The following is a 17,910-nucleotide window of genomic DNA, read 5'->3' as shown; positions in this document are numbered from 1 at the left end:
ATGGCCCGGAGTGTCTACAACAGCCAGGGCTGGGCTGGGGCCAGGCCCAGGATCCAAGAAGCCGATCCAGGACTCCTGGCTGAGTGGCAGGAACCCAGCCCCCCGAGCTATCATCACCGCTTTCCAGGAGCTGGAGCAAGCTGGGCGTCAAACGGCGGCACTCCAACGTGGGACGTGCACGTGTTAACCTCCAGTCCACTCATCCCCTACGCCCTTCTTTTCAGTGGAACTTGGAAGGAATCTTTCTACCGTCTAATATATCATTCGTTACAAAATTATCAGGGCAGGCATTGTGAACCATAGGCTAAGCGGCGCCTGCAATGCCTGCATCCCACAGCAGAGAGCTTGTTCAACCCCTGGTTACTCTGCTTCCAATCCAGCTGCCTGCCAATGAGCCTGAGAAGGCAGCAGGTGCTGGCCCAAGTCCTTGGGCCCCTGCACCCATGTGGGGGACCCGGATGGATCTCCAGGCTCCTGCCTTCGGCCTGGCCCAAACCCGGCTGCTATTGCAGCCACCTGGGCACTGAACCAGCAGATGAAGATGGTTCGTTCTCCCCCTCCCTCTCATCTCTCCCTCTCCCTCTCTCTCTCTCTCTCTCTCTCCCTAAATAAATAATTCTCATTCCAGGTGAATTAGACAAGTCTTATGACCTATCTTCTCTTTGCTCACGAGAATCCCACACAACGATTCTTTAAGCCTAGAATTGGGATTTAGAAAGAAATCCAATGTGTCAACACTGTGCAGGAAGACAGCAGGGGGCTTGCTTGTCACCCCATTCCCTGCAGGACCCGGGGTTTCCTTGCCCGCCCAGGGTACACAGCAAACTCGAAGCCTGTGGTCCAGCTAGCTCCCCACCCAGACCCCGTTCACCAGCCTCTCCTCCCAGTGAAGCCCCTTCCAGACGCTGAGACTCCTGGAGCAGGAAAACCCACGTCAAAGGACTTTCTTACCCACGCGGTCTGAAAGGCCTGGGATGTATGTACATTTACATGTATTGTTTCTATGTACATTTACATGTATTGTTTCTATACACTCACATATATTACACACACATGTGATACAAACAAGTGCAAGCTTCCATGGAAGTTTTGTGATCTGGACAAAGACAAGGCATGACGACTCCTGGTGCTGACATCGTGAGGCACCAGGTTACGCTGTAGCTTGCCACACAGGCTTCCCGTATTGGAGCTCTGGTTCGAGTCCCAGCTGCTCCACTTCCAATCCAGCTCCTAGCTAACATGTCTGGGAAGGTAGCAGAAGATGACCCACGTGGTTTTTTTGTTTTGTTTTGTTTTGTTTTTTGTTTGTTTGTTTTTTTGACAGGCAGAGTGGACAGTGAGAGAAAGAGAGACAGAGAGAAAGGTCTTCCTTTTGCCGTTGGTTCACCCTCCAATGGCCTCCGCGGCCGGCGCGCTGCGGCCGGCGCACCGCGCTGATCCGATGGCAGGAGCCAGGAGCCAGGTGCTTTTCCTGGTCTCCCATGGGGTGCAGGGCCCAAGCACCTGGGCCATCCTCCACTGCACTCCCTGGCCACAGCAGAGGGCTGGCCTGGAAGAGGGGCAACCGGGACAGAATCCGGCGCCCCGACCGGGACTAGAACCCGGTGTGCCGGCGCCGCTAGGCAGAGGATTAGCCTGGTGAGCCGCGGCGCCGGCCAGTAAGTATATTCTTACGAACACCTATCCATGTACTAGGATCGAAAGTCTAATCCCAATAACTCATGTGCCAAAAGTAAGTCATGATGGAAGACCATGGCTACAAATGAACCAAAATGCCGTACCTTGGTGTCCACAGGGATTGTGTTCCAAGACACACACATAAAATACCAAAATCTGCAGATGCCCCAGTCCTGGATATAAAATGGGACAGCATTTGCATGGAACTAGCACACATCTCCCTCCCACATACGGACCATCATCTCTGGGCTGCTTACCACACCTAGTACAGCAGGAATGTTCTGTGCATAGTTGCTAGGTGGCGTTTTTTTTAGGGAACAATGATAAAAAGCCTGTGCACATCCATGGAAAAGGCCGTGGTTGGCTAAACCTGCAGGTGGTGCAAGGACCAACTGCATAACGACACGCACGCAGCTAAGCAAGGACTGGGAGGATGAGCGACAGCCCCAGTGTCGCCTCTCACACCCAGAAGCTAACTAGCAAGGGGCCCGCTGCAGGGACCAGGCACAGGCAGAGGTGGCCTGCTGCTCCCCGCGCTCTCTCGCCCACCGTGGACCCTCTTGTGCACGGTGAGGGACGAGCTGTGCCGGAAGGCCTTCTCACACTGATCACACGGGTAGGGTCTCCCCGCGGCGTGGGTTCGCACGTGCACGAGCAGGTGTGAGGACTGACCGAAGGCCCGCCCGCACTCCCGGCATGCGTAGGGCTTCTTGCCGGTGTGAGTCCTGGCGTGCTTCCAGAGTGACGAGGGCTCGCGGAAGGCCCGCCCGCACTCCTGGCACGCGTAGGGCTTCTCTCCCGTGTGGGTCCGCATGTGGCTCTTCAGGGTCGAGAGGCGACTCAGGACCTGGCCGCAGGTGCCGCACGGGTACGGCTTCTCCCCGGTGTGGACCCGCCTGTGCACGCGCAGGTGCGTGCTCGTGCGGAAGGGCTTGCCGCACTGGTCGCACGCATAGGGCTTCTCCCTCGTGTGGGTCCGCAGGTGAGTCTTCAGCGAGGAGTGTTCCCGGAAGGCCTTCCCGCACTGGCCGCACGCGAAGGGCCTCTCCCCGGTGTGCGTCCTCGCGTGGCTCCGGAGGGACGAGGGCTGCTGGAAGGCCTTCCCGCACTCCTGGCACGCGTAGGGCTTCTCGCCCGTGTGGTTCCGCCGGTGCAGGGCCAGGTTGAAGTTCCTCGTGAAGGTCTTGCCGCACTGGCCGCACGCGAAGGGCTTCTGGCCGCCGTGCGTCCTCAGGTGCCGCCGCAGGTTGGAGGAGTACTTGAAGGCCTGGCGGCACTGGCGGCACTCGAAGCACTTCTCGGCCGTGTGGGTCTTCTCGTGCCTCGTGAGGTCGGAGCTGTACCGGAAGCACTTCCCGCACGTGCCGCACGCGAAGGGCTTCTCCCCACGGGGGCGCTTCTCGGGCTCGAGCAGGCGGGCGCGCGGGAAGAAGGACTTCCCGCCCCTGGGACGCGCGCAGGGGGCTTCTCCAGGACAAGGCTGCCGATGCTGGAGGAGTGGCTTCCCGAGCGCGGCATAGCCACAGAGCCCTCCTCCGGGCTGAGGGGGTTCCTGTGGACGAGGGAGGACGTGGGCACTGCACACCACAGCCACGGGGTGTGGCTCAGCGGCAGAGCATCCGACTGCACAGGACCACAGACACTGCCCCCGTGGGAGCGGAACTGCGAGAGCAAGACTCCCCTTCCTGAAGGTTTTCCCACCTCATTCCCACCCACAATGCCCTGCAGTGCAGCAGGACGGGACGCTCCGGCACCAGGAGCCAGGTTTCCATCGCGGTCAGGGGCTTCTTCGATGCGGCGTTTTTCTGAACTGTTTAAGGCTAAATGGGGTTTGAAATGCTCGCTATATCTGTCCTGTTGATTAGAAATGGCCATGGCGGGCTTAGGGATTAGCTTGGATGAGTGGCCCCAGAGGCTCATCCACGTGTTAGCCCCAAACCCCTCTGCTAACGGTGCTAGGAAGGAGGCAGTGTAATCCAGTTCAGGGTGTCCGGAGGCAAGGCCTCTAAGACACGACTGGACTGGACGCGTCCACGAGGGCAGAACCCCCGACTAAATCCCGAGGGCTTCAGAGAGGGACACGGGGCCGCGTGCTGCCTACCTCTCACCCTGAGATGCCCCGAGCGGCCTCGGCCCTCTGCCAGCGAGAACCCCACCACCCAGGCAGAACCAGCAGGACCTGCCCGACTCCGACTGGGATCCAGGACCACACGGGACAAGACAAACCCCTTCTCTTCAGACACTTGGTTGTCCCGGGTAGTTCCTTAGAGCAGTGAGCAGCTCACGCACACGGCTGTGAGGACACGTCTGGACCTCTGTACGCGTCCTCTGTGCATCCCTGCAACCCCAGCCTCCACAGTCCCTCCTCCCCAGGATGAGCACCACCCCAGCCTCCACAGTCCCTCCTCCCCAGGATGAGCACCACCCCAGCCTCCACAGTCCCTCCTCCCAGGGATGAGCACCACCCCAGCCTCCACAGTCCCTCCTCCCCGGGATGAGCACCCTCCTCCCCGGGATGAGCACCACCCCAGCCTCCACAGTCCCTCCTCCCCGGGATGAGCACCACCCCAGCCTCCACAGTCCCTCCTCCCCGGGATGAGCACCACCCCAGCCTCCAGTCCCTCCTCCCCGGGATGAGCACCACCCCAGCCTCTTGCTGCTTTGGGGCTGCGTTCCAACCCACGGCCACCAGACTCCTCCCCCTACAAAGGACGGACAAAGTGTCCCCGGGGAACCTCACCTTTTTCATGCCAATGCAGGGAATCCCCCCAAAAGTATCTTGGCTAGGAATGGACCCTTGGGGTTGACGTTGAGGTTCTGAAACACATTGGGAGGAGGACAGAAATCATTAAGGGGACAAAGGAAGAAATTGTGTGTTCAAACCAAAAAAGTAAGCAAGAAAGTTGTGATATTTTTTTTCTAAACAGGGATCCCAAACATGGGATGAAATCATCAAGAGGAGGAAAAGCACCAAAGAGTAGAGGGGAATTCTAAGGCGTGCGGCTGCGTGAGAAGTAGGGAATGGCAGGACGAGGGACACAGCAGCAGACACTCGACACCTGCGGGAGAGGCGCCGAGGCCTGTGCAGCAAGCAAGGACGGCGGGGACACAGCAGATGACACCCACACGGCAGTATCAAACATGAAGAGAAGGCAGGACACGTCTTGCTGTGGAATCAGAGTCAACATGAAGCCAGGGCAGCCAGACAGCACTCCCTCTCGAGGGCACCACAGTTGATTTACTTCTCGGTATTCCCAAGGCCAACGCGCCCCTTAGTGCCCAGAGCTGACCTGCCTGAGCCCACCTGCAGAGGCTCCTGGGCAGACAGTCGGGGTGGTCCACAGCCCCTCCTGCCCCAAGTGGGACACCGCCCTGGGTTTTCACAGCTGCTCTCCTGCTCGTGGGAAAAATGCCCAGTGTGGGAAGACGGGGCCCTCCCGTGGGACCCTGATAGTCTGAAGCCCCCTCTCCGGGGGCTCAGGCGGGGGGGCGTGGCAAATACACATGGCTGAATTCCAACGCACAGCAAGGCTCTCACTAAGGCAGTGAACATGTGCGCAGTGTAAGAGGCTCCAGGAAACACGGAGTTGAGAGATAAGTCTTAATTTGGCATTAAAAAAAAAAAAAAAAAAAAAAAAAAAAAAAAAAACACCTGCAAAATCGTGCATGGCTTTTCAGAATATGCATTCTCTGGGAGCCACTGAAGAACCCCACGCGAGTCTCATCCTGTCCCAGAGGAGGCGGGGCTCTCCAGTCCCCAGGATCCACAGCCTGCGTCCGAGACAGCCCCGAGTGTCTCCGAGTCAGGGAGCAGGGCGAGGGGACCACCAGGCCGAAAGCGCCGTGCAGGCTGGACCTGCCTGTTTGCGCGCTGTTTGACCTCCCAGAGCCCCGGCCGCAGTTCCTGGCCTTACCCACGGCGGACAGGTTCCTGTAGTTCTCCAGCATCACGTCCCGGTACAGGCGCCTCTGAGCAGAGTCCAGGAACAGCCACTCCTCGGGGGTGAACACCACGGCCACATCTGCAAAGGTGACTGCTTCCTAAAACACACAGCGCCCTGGGCTGCGTCCCAGCTGAGACACGACCACCCTGCTTCAGCCGGGGCCGCCCCCGCTGCTGGGGCCCAGTGGGGGTGGGGAAGTGAGACCCCACGCAAGGACTTTTTTTTTTTTTTTTTTTTTTTTGACAGGCAGAGTTAGTGAGAGAGAGAGAGACAGAGAGAAAGGTCTTCCTTTGCCGTTGGCTCACCCTCCAATGGCCGCCGCAACCGGTGCACTGCGGCCGGCGCACCGCGCTGATCCGAAGGCAGGAGCCAGGTACTTCTCCTGGTCTCCCATGGGGTGCAGGGTCCAGGCACTTGGGCCATCCTCCACTGCACTCCCGGGCCACAGCAGAGAGCTGGACTGCAAGAGGGGCAACCGGGACAGAATCCAGCACCCCGACTAGGACTAGAACCCGGTGTACTGGCGCCACAGGCAGAGGATTAGCCTAGTGAGCTGCGGCGCCGGCCGCAAGGACTTTCAGACAGGGTTCTGAGGGCTCCCCGAGCCTCCTCTCCAGTCTCTTGGCAGCCAGAAGTGTGCCATCAGAAGACCTCCACATCAAGGAAGGCTTTCACCTGTAGACAGCAAACCACCGGACCCATACGGATTTACACCCCCTCCTGCCCCAGCGCAAAGCAGGCCTGAGCACACTGTGGCCAAGAGAGAACATTCGAGTAAATGTCTGCCCTCTTTGCTCAGCAGGACAGGACGACCACGGGACAGGACGGCTCACGCTCTTGCTCTGTGCCCAGCAGTCTTGGGAGGGTCTAAATGATGGGCTGGGACCCATGGGCTGTGCCCCCCTCACTCCACTGCAAGAGGCCCAGCTCCCGCAGCCTGGAGACCAGCTCTGTGGGGTCGTGATGGTCCAGGAAGCTCAGAGGACGGGGGCCAGTGTGGGGCACAGCCAGGCTGTTAGAACATCTTACTTACCTGGGAACAGGTAGACGGCCACCCTGGAGCCAGGGCTTCCTCCTCTCTGCTGCCCTCCTGCCCCCAGGGTGGGTCCTGAGCAGGCAGAGCTGGGGAGGAGAGAGCAGGCGTAAGGGGCACAGCCTGGCCCAGCAGGCACACTCGCTGGCCCTGGGCCACTCGCCCTAACCACGATGACACATGTGTGTGCATACACACACACAGGCACGCCCCCACAGGAACATACGTGCAAAGGCTCCTCCAGCCTCCCGGGTCCATCTGAAATCACCCCCACACTTCCCTGCTGTGCAGGGGGAGCCAATACACACGCCTGGCCACTGTCCCCAGCAGGGCCCGCTCAGCACGCTGGCCACTGGCTGGTGTCTGGGGACCTGGGTTGCAGGGGTGCCCGCGGCCCTTACGGACAAGAGGTGAGGGTGTGGGTGAGGCTCCGGGGGTCTGGAACTGCCCACGTGGCCAGCTCCTGGAGACAACTGTGGGTGCCAAGAGTCCATGGAGTTTGCCCACACGCTCTCACAGCTGGGTGCGGCTGCCCTGGGAGAGGATGCTGGGAGCTTGAGTCTGGCTTCCTCAGCCTTCCCCACGAGCCTTTTCAAAGCCACGCTGAGTCTGCTCCCTCCGCTTCAGTGCACCAGAACCACGAGGGCAGCCAAGACCCAAGATGTTCGGTCCTGCCAGCAAAGCACCAGCCTGAGAGGAACGCAGTGCACCTGCCCCCCACGCCTCTGCCTCCAGACTCCGCCCGGCCTGAGGACACCGCCTTCTCTCCGCATTGTCACGCGGAGCATAGCACTGGAGCCTCGTGCACGGCACAGGCCCACGGGCCCGGGGCCCCACCCTGAGAGCCACACCAAGCCTGTGTCAGCTGCCCAAAGGCCCCACCTCCAGCATGGGGAGCTGGGGCTCCGGCATGGGAATCTTGGGGGACAGAATTCAGAACGGCACACCCCGAGCTCAGCAGCGAAGGGCCCAGACCCGGCATGACTGCTGTCCTTCTAGGAAGACGAGGTGGAGAAGGAGTGAGAAGATGGACGTCCCTAGGCCCCGGAGGAGCCCTGGGAGGAACCAGCCCTGTGCACGCCCTGGGCTCGGGCTCTGTTGTTCATGCTGACAGCCCGTGGTAATGGTGGCAGCAGGCCTAGCAGACCTACCCAGGGAAGACGGCCCAGTGCCTGGCGAGCTCAGCGCACGGCACAGCCCCCTCTTGGCTGTGCTTAGCTCTACTGGTGCCGGTGCTGCGAGAAGCCCCCTTTCCCAAGACCCTTCCCCAGCCGCCCCCCAGCACCCCATCCCACTGCATTCTAGACTTCACGGAAAACTCTGACCCCCAGCCACACTGGGAGCCCCGGGAGAAAGGGGGTCGGCATTTTCCAGGCAGCTGTTTAACAGCCCCGTTCCCACCGCAGGCCGGCACGCATCCCCGCCTGAAGAGCAGACACGAGCATCCCGCACAGCGGTCACGACACCACTTCAGGTGCCCACAGCCCATATCCGAGAGCCTGGGTTCAAGTCCCGGCTGCGCTTCCAACTCCAGCTCCCTGCTCATGCACACCCTGGGAAGACAGCAGGCAATGGCCCAAGTCCTTGGGCCCTGCCACCCACCTGGGAGACCAGGATGGAGCTCCTGGCTCCTGGTCCTGGCCTGGTCCAGCCCCTGATGTTGCAGGCATGCGGGGAGTGAGCCAGCAGACGGAAGACCTCTATCTATCTCTATCTACCTGTCTCTCTGCCTTTCAAATAAGTAAATAAACTTTGTAAAACCAAACAAGATACAGCCTGGCCCAGAAGGCTGACCAGAAATGCACTAAAGAGCAACCCATAACCTCAACCTGAGAATCAGACCCTTCCAGTAATACAACACAGACTCCAAGTTCAAGAGCGGACGGTAAGCTTAGGAAACAAGCTTTTCTTACTGGAAGGCAGAATGAAAGGAAACAGAAACCTTGCCATTAGAACAAAAATGCTGTGTGTCCTCCAGAATTAATTTTTTCCTAGCTTCTCAGGAGACTTTTAACTCGTTTAAAAAAAAAAAAAAAACAACTCAGTTAAAACACAGGCCATGTCTAGTCAATTCTAACGGTCAAGACGGACATCACTGTGGACTCGGGAGTGAGACCCTGGGCAGACGCTGGGCCGGGCAGTGGAGATGCTGGCCGGGCGGCCCACATCCCCATCCCAGGCACTCGGTTTGAGTCCTGGCTCCGGCACCCTGCCAATCCCCACCTTGCGACACAGAGCTCATGGGTCAGCAGTTGGACCTGTGTCACCCACGCTGGAGACCCAGACTGAGTTTCGGGTTCCCAGGCATTTGGGGAGAAAACCAACTGGGTGGGAGCTGTCTCTCTCCTTCTCATTCTCTCTCTCTTTGCCTCAAATAAACTTAAATCAATAAAAGAACGCGACATTGCCCAGAGAGAGCTAGCCAGTGGACATGTCTCAGCTACAGGTGCATACGCTGGTGTCGCAGTGCGGGTGTCACAGTACGCACAGGGCGGCAGGGACAATCACACAGGCCTGGCCTCACCCCCTTGTGTTCTTAACAGAAAGGCCTGCACCCAGGACCGCAGTTCCGTGTGCTTGGGGGGAGCCGTGGCAGTCAGAGGGAAGGAAGGCAGGATGGGATGGGATGGGCACTCGGGGGCAAGACGCAGGGCGGCAGGGCGGCAGGGCGCACTGGCCGCGTGGCCCACGGGACCGCACTCACCACAAACCCCGGCCAGCTGCGGGTCAGGGAGGTCCAGCGTGGGCACCGGCGTCCCTGCCCTCTCAGGCTGCATGGTCACCTTCAGTCCCTGGACAGTGACGGGGGTCGCGGGTTAGAGCGCACGGCCCCGGGACCCACTCACAACACCCACTCAGTCTAACTGAATGCGCAAGACTGGCCCTGCTCCAGGCAGTGTACAGAGGAGCCCCCCGCCGGGACAGGGGCCCAAGAGCGAGCTCATGTGACCGCGCTGACACTGGCATCCCACACTGCGGTGTCCAGATCTGAGTGCCAGCTCTGCTTCCGATCCAGCTCCCTGGCAACCACCCCCGGGAGGAGTGGGTGACGGCTGAGGAGTTAGGTCCCCGCCGCCCCCAGGAGACACTCAGACTGAGACCCCAGGCCCAGGCACCTGGGGAATAAACCAGTGGGTGGGAGGTCTCTCTGTCCCTCCCTCTCCCTCTCTCCCCCTCTTTCTCTCACCTAAAAATAATCATTAGAATGTTTTAAAACATCTACAACGAAGCCGGCGCCGTGGCTCAATAGGCTAATCCTCCACCTTGCGGCGCCGGCACACCGGGTTCTAGTCCCGGTCGGGGCGCCGGATTCTGTCCCGGTTGCCCCTCTTCCAGGCCAGCTCTCTGCTATGGCCAGGGAGTGCAGTGGAGGATGGCCCAGGTGCTTGGGCCCTGCACCCCATGGGAGACCAGGAAAAGCACCTGGATCCTGGCTCCTGCCATCGGATCAGCACGGTGCGCCGGCTGCAGCGGCGGCCATTGGAGGGTGAACCAACGGCAAAGGAAGACCTTTCTCTCTCTGTCTCTCTCTCTCACTGTCCACTCTGCCTGTCAAAAATAAAAAAAAAAATAAAATAAAATAAAAAAAAAACATCTACAACGAAAGCAGTCTTACCATTTGCCTGTCACTGGACTGATGTGTCTTCCAAAATATCCCACGCACACGTCAGGCCTGCGGGGTCAAGTCTCGATTCCCAGGCCAAAATGAATTGAAAGAAGAGTCACCTCCTGTCAGAAAGGACGGTGGGATTTAACTGAAAATACAAATATTCACACACTCGTGGAGGGGAGGGAGCCTTCGTAACCAGGACTTTAAACTTGGGGACGCGGCGGCAGCAAAGCCGGCGTCCCTGTGACAGCAGTGGCAGGGCAGAGGCGGGAGGAGAGGTGACTTCCTAGAGAGGAGCGACCGGCCCGTGCAGAGAGTGCAGAGCGAGGAGGAGGTGGGCCACGAACACACGCGGAAACGCAGCCAGCAGAGCCCCCAGAGGGTGATCTCCAGACCTGGAACTGACCCTTTGAGATGTGGCGACTTTGAAAAGTCCTGTCTTGACTGTTGAGGAACAGCTGGGTTTTTGTTTTTTTTTTTTTTCACACTATCTGTTCAACTCTTTACTCAGTGTAAGGTTAATCGTATGTGTATGAAGTTCACTGCAAATAGATCTTAGTGAAAAATTAGAATGGGAATAAGAGAGGGAGGAGGAAGAGGGGTGGGAGTGTGGGTGGGAGAGAGGGGAGGGGAGGAAGAATCACTGTGTTCCTAACGTTGTATTTATGAAATGCATGAAGTTTGTATACCTTAAATAAAGGTTTCTGGGTTTTTAAAAAATAAATAAATAAAGATAAAAATTGTTAAAAACCACAAAAAAAAGGCAGAACTGGACCAAAAGAACCATCATCTCCTGCTGGAAGGAACGCCAAACAGGGCCCCGGTATTGTCCAACAGTCCCAGGGCACCCCAGAGTTACACACACCCACATTACCACACACCAGAGTTACACACACCCACGACAATAAAAAAAAAAAAAAAAAAACCCACGATGTGCACGGGAAATCCCACACCAGGGCTCAGAGCAGCGTGACAACATCCAGGAGGGAAAACAAGCCGAGCGCCCGTCGGCTGGTGAACGGTGAGCTGAAGCTTCCCAGCCGCACAGGAAAGGTGACTTGGCTGCCCCTGGGCCCGGACTGTGGGACGGAGCCACACAGTGGGTGGCAGAGTCGCTCGCGCACCCAGAGGGGCCCTTCCAGAAGACCCTGCTAGGCTCACACACGCTGCGCTGTGGCCCCCAAAACTCCACGTGCTGGAGGCCTGGCGTTGCGAGGTGGGGGGACATTTAAGAGGTGGGGCCTGATGGAAGGCATTTAGCGCACCAGGGGCCCTGCCCACATATAGCTCTTAAGGGACCTCTGCAGTGCTGGCATCCCATGGGGGCAGTGGTTCGAGTCCCGGTTGCTCCATTTCCAATCCAGCTCCCAGATAAAGCGCCTGAGGAAGCAGCAAAAGATGGGCCCAAGTCCATGGGCTCCTGCCACCCACGTGGGAGACCTGGAAGAAGCTCCTGGCTCCCAGCTTTGGCCTGGCCCGGTCAGGCCATTGCAGCCATGTGCAGAACAACCAAAAGATGGAGGTAGTCTCCATCTCTCCTTCTCTCCTTCTCTCGCCCTCTCGCTCCCTAACGCTGCCTTTCAAATAGATAAATAAATCTTTACCAAAAATAAAGAGGACAGGCAAGGCCCCGGAACCTCTCTGCGTCCTGCCTAGTCACGTGATCTCTCCCTCCGGCACAAGGCCCACCCCTGAAAGCTACACGGCCTTGAAGTTTCAGCCTCCAGATCAACCCTGAGCTACACGCACCTGTCTGGCTAATGACCAACAGAAAATGGGCTCCCATCAACCCACAGCGCGAACGCTCTGGGAGGAGGCTCCAGGAGACCCACTCAGGCCGTCACGGGGCAGACGACAGACCCAATCATGGGATGGACAGGAGTAATGCGGTGGAGGCCGGCAGGTGCCCGGGCAGGCCACGATGACGCCAGCCTTACCCCTGGAGGCCGGGGTCCTGCACTTGCCAGGATCGCGCACCTGCGCCCACCACGCCGACACAATGACTCCCTCCCTCTGGCTGACTCTGCTGACCCCTGACTGTACAGCCCGGCAGCTCAGAGCCACGTATCCAGCTCGGGCCCTGGGATTTTTGTGAAGTCCCTAGGGTCCCTCCGAGTCTTAGAGGCAGGAGTCATCCCGATCCACAGGGAGTAAGTTCCCAGGTGGGGCTGGGGTTGCAGCGTGAGTTAAGCGGTGGCCTACGCCGCCGGCATCCTACAGGAGAGCTCCAGTTTGAGTCCCGGCTGCCCCACTTCCGGTCCAGCTCCCTGGTCATGCACCTGGGAAAGCGGCAGAAGGTGGCCCAAGTGCTTGGGCCCCTGCCACCCGTGTGGGAGACCTGGAGGAAGCTCCTGATGCCTGGCTTTGGCCTGGCCCAGCCCTGGCCGTTTGTGGAGTGAACCAGTGGATGGAAGACCCCTATCTCTCTCTATATATATAACTCCGTCTGCACTTCAAATAAATCAATAAATCTTAAATAGAAAAAAAAAAAAAAAAAAAAGGATTTCCATCCACCTAAGAAACTCGATGGCCTTCTAGTTTCCGAATTCCGTCCCCAGCAGTGCAGTCCGTGAGAGCCCTCTGAGGATGGAACAGCCCGCACCTGCCGGCCGCCCAGCCCGGGAGAAAGGCGGCGGGGTAGCTTCTATGTAAGTGGACCCAGCCTGTGTGTGTTTCCAGGTGGTCTCGCGGGGAGGGGACAGCAGGGGTGGCGCTGAGGGAAGCCCCACAGCACAGGAGACTCAGGTCTCGAACACAGAGCCCTTGTGATGTCTCGGGGCAGGAAGAATGCTCCCCATCCCTGCGCCCCACCCCACCCCACCCGCCAACTGCTTCCTCAGCTGAGGCGGGAGAGGGAGAAAGGACAGGGCCCAGGGCACGTCCTTCTCCACCGCCACCCATCCACGTCCCCCCAGGCTCCTCGCCATGACGCCAGCACCAGGGCTCCAGGCCTCAGCCACCGTCTTCCTGCGATGAAAGGGAGACGCAGGTAAGGGCCGGCAGGAGGGAAGCAGCAGGTGCCGGCTCAAGGACTCGAGTTCCGACCACTGGTGCTGGAGCTCCTGGTTCCTGGCCTCCAACTGGCCCAGCCCGGAGTGGTGCAGACATCTGCAAAGTGAACCAGCAGATGGAAGACATCTCACTCACTCCCTCCCTCCCTCTCTCTAATAAATGTATCTTAAAAAAAAAATCCAATTTTTCTGATCCCGAGCCTCAACTACCATCACCCAAGTCCTAAACTTATCCGAGCTCCCACACGAACTCTAAATTCCTTCTTGCCCTGCTGACTCCACACTCAACCCAGGCGCTAGAGTTTTGTTCAGATCACAATCACAGGCCTGCTACCCCCTGCTCAACACTCTGACCCAATGGCTTCCCAGTGGCCTCGGAACACAACAGCGGCCCAACTTTCCCCAAGCTTTCCCCACAGCCTGCCTTCCACGCCACCCTGGCGAATCCGCTCCGTATCTTGCTGACTTTTCTTGGCTCCAGGAACACACCAGGTTTCTGCACTGCCTGAGGGACTGTGCCTCTGGAATGTTCTCTGAAGTCTCCTCCCCCAAACCTCCTCCACAGCCAGACTTCTTGTTCATCCCCATACCACTCATCTGGTGGGTTCCAACACTGGTCGCTTGTGAGATGTTCGGCCCCACCTCCTCCCTAAGTTAGACTGCTCTGTAGGCCCGTGTCACCCTTGTCACTATTATTATTTTTTTAAGGTTTATTTACTTATTTGAAAGTCAGAGTTATGGGGGGGGGGGGGTCTTCCATCTGCTGGTTCACGGCCCAGATGGGAGTGAACCAGCAGATTGAAGATCTATTTCCCTATGTCCCTTTCTCCCTCTCTGTGTCACTATGCCTTTCAAATAAATAATTTTTTTAAATTCTTGGCCGGCGCCGTGGCTCAATAGGCTAATCCTCCACCTTGCGGCGCCGGCACACCGGGTTCTAGTCCCGGTCGGGGCGCCGGACTCTGTCCCGGTTGCCCCTCTTCCAGGCCAGCTCTCTGCTATGGCCAGGGAGTGCAGTGGAGGATGGCCCAGGTGCTTGGGCCCTGCACCCCATGGGAGACCAGGAAAAGCACCTGGATCCTGGCTCCTGCCATCGGATCAGCGCGGTGCGCCGGCTGCAGCAGCGGCCATTGGAGGGTGAACCAACGGCAAAGGAAGACCTTTCTCTCTCTGTCTCTCTCTCTCACTGTCCACTCTGCCTGTCAAAAAAATAAATAAATAAAAATAAATAAATAAATAAAAAATTCTTTAAATAAATTTTTAAAAGAATGACATCAAAGCAGCCCAAGAAGCCACCTGCACACATGAACTCGCACACAAACAAGACACCACAAAAATCAAACACAGTCATGACGTAAATTGTCTTTCATCATACAACACAAATCTCAACACCAGATTCCAGGTGTCTCTGAAAAAACAATGCTAATTCATTCTTTAAAAAAAAAAAAAAAAAAAGGTGGTGGCCAGCACCATGGCATACCAGGTTAAGCCACTGCCTGGGACGCTGGTTTGCCACATGAGTGCTGGTTCGAGTCCCGGCTGCTCCACTTTTGCTCCAGCTCTCTGCTGTGGCCTGGGAAAGCAGTGGAAGATGGCCCAAGTCCTTGAGCCCCTGCACCTGCATGGGAGACCCGGATGGAGCTCCTGGCTCCTGGCTTCAGCCTGGCCCAGTCCTAACCATTACAGCCATCTGGGGAGTGAATGCAAGATCTCTCTCTCTCTCTCTCTCTCTCCCCACACCCCTCTTGTCACCTAATTCTTTTCTCGATTTTTCAAATACACTCGACAGATCGTCAAGCCGATCTGCGCACGGGCACCCAACCCTAACACTCCAGTTGCAAAGCTAAAAAGCTTCACGGTGTCGGGCCTCCACTATGAACCGGGGAGAACCAGGCAGGGCATCCCCGGCCCGCGAGACCCGGATTTACAACGTGATCGCCCTGTCGCCACAATGACAGTCCTGAGGCCCGGCCCCGGCCCGGAGCGGGGGTCCCTGAAGACCCCGACGGGGACTCCCCCCGAGCGCAAAGGCGTGAACGTGAGGCTCCAGATACGACGCCACCGGCAAGCGGGCCTCACCACGGCCGGGCCACAGCTGCAGGGAAGCAGCTCCGCCCCGGCCTCCGACCCCGGCCCCTCGGCCCCTCCCCGGCCAGCCGAGCCCTGCCCGCCCTCCCCGCCCCACCGAGGGGCCGGGAGGCACCTGCAGATCCGCCGGAGACACTCCCACCTCGGCGCGCCGCGCGCGGCCGCAAGACCGCCATCCGCGCCTGCGCGGACTTCCGCTTCCGGTCGCGTGGGGCGTCGGGAGCGGAAGTGGCTGGAATGGGGCCTGCCGGCGCTGAGTGGTGATAGGCGCTGGCGGGAGGGGTGATTCTTTCATCCGGCATTGGCAAAAAAAAAAGCATTCTAGTGTCTAACTCGGGTGGTGAGGTTAGGCTCTAGCGTGGTCACACACGGGCGCCCACGGAGGGTGGGGTTGGGGCGGGGCTCCGGTCCCCCGGGCCCGTGGGGGCGTGGCTTAAGAGCGATGGGCCTGCGGGGCGGGGCCTGAGATGAGGGGTGGGGCTTCGTTGGGGGGCGGGTATAGGGGCGGGGGTCTCTGCTTTGCCTCGATTTTTTTCCCAGGTTGACTTAATCCAGTGCCCTGCAAAAGCATACATACACCATTGGGGGTTTTTGGGGGGGAGGGGCTTCCCCAATTGATACTAAAAATAGGAGAGTGTATTTTTAAAAGGTTTATTTATTTATTTGAAAAGCAGAGCTACTGAGAGGCACGGGGGGTGGGGGGGGTTGTCTTCCATCTGCTGGTTAACTCCCAAATTGGCTGCAACGGCCAGGGCTGGGCCAGGCAGAGGCCAGCAGAAGTCAGGAGCCAGGAGCTTCTTCCGGGTCTCCCACGCGGGTGCAGGGGCCCACAGACTTGGGCCGTCTTCCACTGCCTTCCCAAGCCATAGCAAAGCGCTAGATTGAAAGAGGAGCAGCCGGGACTCGAACCGACGCCCAAATGGGATGCAGGCACTCAGGTGATGGCTGTACCCACTAGGCCACTTAGTATAAATCTATTCCATTTAGTATAGGTACACTTACTATTTCCAGATTTTGAAGTAAAAGAAAAAAACAATGAGCTGGATTTAATCATTATACTTCCTACAGGGGCACTTCAGAAAGTCTGTGGGAAGATAGAATTAAAAGACAAGTTTATTTTCAGTGAAAAAAAAAAAAATTCTGAAATCAGGGTCCGGCTCTGTGGCGCAGTGGATTAAAGCCCAGGCCTGCAGTGCTGGCATCCCATAGGGGCGCCGGTTCGAGTCCCAGCTGCTCCACTTCCAACCCAGCTCCCTGCTAATGCACCTGGAAAACGCAGCGGAAGACGGCACCCAAGTCCTCTGGCCCCTGCACCTGCAAGGGAGACCCGGATGGAGCTCCTGGCTCCCAACTTCAACCTGGCCCAGCCCCGACTGTTGCAATTTGGGGAGTGAATCAGCAATGGAAGATGGATGGATGGATGGAGAGATCTTTCTCTCTTCTCTCCCCCTTTCAAATAAATATATCTTAAGAAGTTCCTCAGACTTCAGTAGCTCTCGTCTGCATCAACACGACAGCTCTAAGGGAGCCACACATATTATTAACAACAGACCCCTGAACTCAATCCCCGGTCTCCACTCAGCCTGAGATGTCCGTTCCGACCACAGCAGCCGCAAGGTCAGAGGATCCTCGGGGATGATTCAAGTTCATAGACCATGAGAGCCAGACCAACCAGTGGAGGCTCAGACAGACTGCCAACCCCAGCTGTGCCACTGACCGACCCACTCACTCACGAGACCCCTCCCCCTCCGCACAATAGGGCCCGGGAACCATTCCAACCATCGAGATCAGCCACCGCATGTGTTTCGCACCCAATACACGCCCGATGAACCATGGCGGCTGCTACGCTCATCCACACAGAGTAGAGCCCGGGACCTTTGCCCCCGCCCCGAACCCAAAGGGCTAAAAGAGAAGTCTCCTTCACATCCCCCCTCCTTCCCGTCTGCTATTAGACAACTGTGAGAGGAAACCGGACGTGGGCAGCTCCACCGGGGGCATCCCTGGGGTGACCCGCAGACGCGGCCACATGCCCTGCTTCCGCTTTTCTCGAGGCTCAGGCGTTGGAAGAGGCTCAAGTTTCCTCTTCTGTGGCCAGAGAACTTCCTCCTGCTGCAGACAGACAGTCTCTCGGGTCGATGAGCGCCTGGTGTGGACACTGGGAGGGGACGCTGGTTTGGGCCGTGATGGGCAGGTGCAGGGGCAGAGGTGGGAGGAGGGGAGGATGGGGGATAAAGGTAGGTGACAGCAACTCACCGCACATTTCAACATAGTTGGTGGGGGGAGCAGACATTTGCTGGAGCAGTGAAGGCACCACTTGGGAAACCCAACACTGCATCACCCGGGTTCAAGTCATGGCTCCGCTCCCAATGCCAGCTCCCTGCGCATGCGCACACCCTGGGAGGCAGCAGGTGTTGGCTCAAGGGCTCTGATCCCTGCCACCCATGTGAGTGACCTGGATTGAAGTTCAGGCTCCTGGTTTCCACAGTAACTCAGCCTTGGTCGTTGTAGGTATTTGAGGAGTGAACCAGTGGATGGGAATGTTTCCAT

General features: G+C 58.1%; 1 protein-coding gene across 13 annotated transcripts; it reads right to left on the bottom strand.

The window, feature by feature from the left end:
- Nucleotides 1-975: 975 nt before the first annotated feature.
- Nucleotides 976-15,673, bottom strand: ZNF333 (zinc finger protein 333). 13 transcript variants are annotated; one of them, XM_051835700.2, is made up of 8 exons: nt 15,479-15,570; nt 10,271-10,383; nt 9,359-9,446; nt 6,655-6,743; nt 5,927-6,081; nt 5,592-5,699; nt 4,418-4,494; nt 976-3,229 (listed from the first exon to the last, which is right to left on the bottom strand). In XM_051835700.2, exons 5-8 carry the CDS (start codon nt 6,042-6,044, stop codon nt 2,150-2,152), a joined length of 1,383 nt encoding a protein of 460 aa, XP_051691660.1. In that variant the 5' UTR covers nt 6,045-6,081; nt 6,655-6,743; nt 9,359-9,446; nt 10,271-10,383; nt 15,479-15,570; the 3' UTR covers nt 976-2,149. The 13 variants fall into 13 exon arrangements, with proteins under 13 accessions (XP_051691660.1, XP_051691658.1, XP_008249633.1 ...); XM_051835698.2 differs by lacking the exon at nt 9,359-9,446 and adding an exon at nt 14,756-14,848 and having other exon boundaries at nt 15,479-15,531; XM_008251411.4 differs by lacking the exon at nt 5,927-6,081 and having other exon boundaries at nt 5,592-5,718.
- Nucleotides 15,674-17,910: the final 2,237 nt, after the last annotated feature.

This window comes from Oryctolagus cuniculus, chromosome 16 (assembly GCF_964237555.1).
Source record: "Oryctolagus cuniculus chromosome 16, mOryCun1.1, whole genome shotgun sequence".
NCBI classification, from domain to species: Eukaryota; Metazoa; Chordata; class Mammalia; order Lagomorpha; family Leporidae; genus Oryctolagus; species Oryctolagus cuniculus.
Note: the sequence above shows the minus strand (reverse complement) of the source record. Positions and strands in the feature narration are given on the sequence as shown.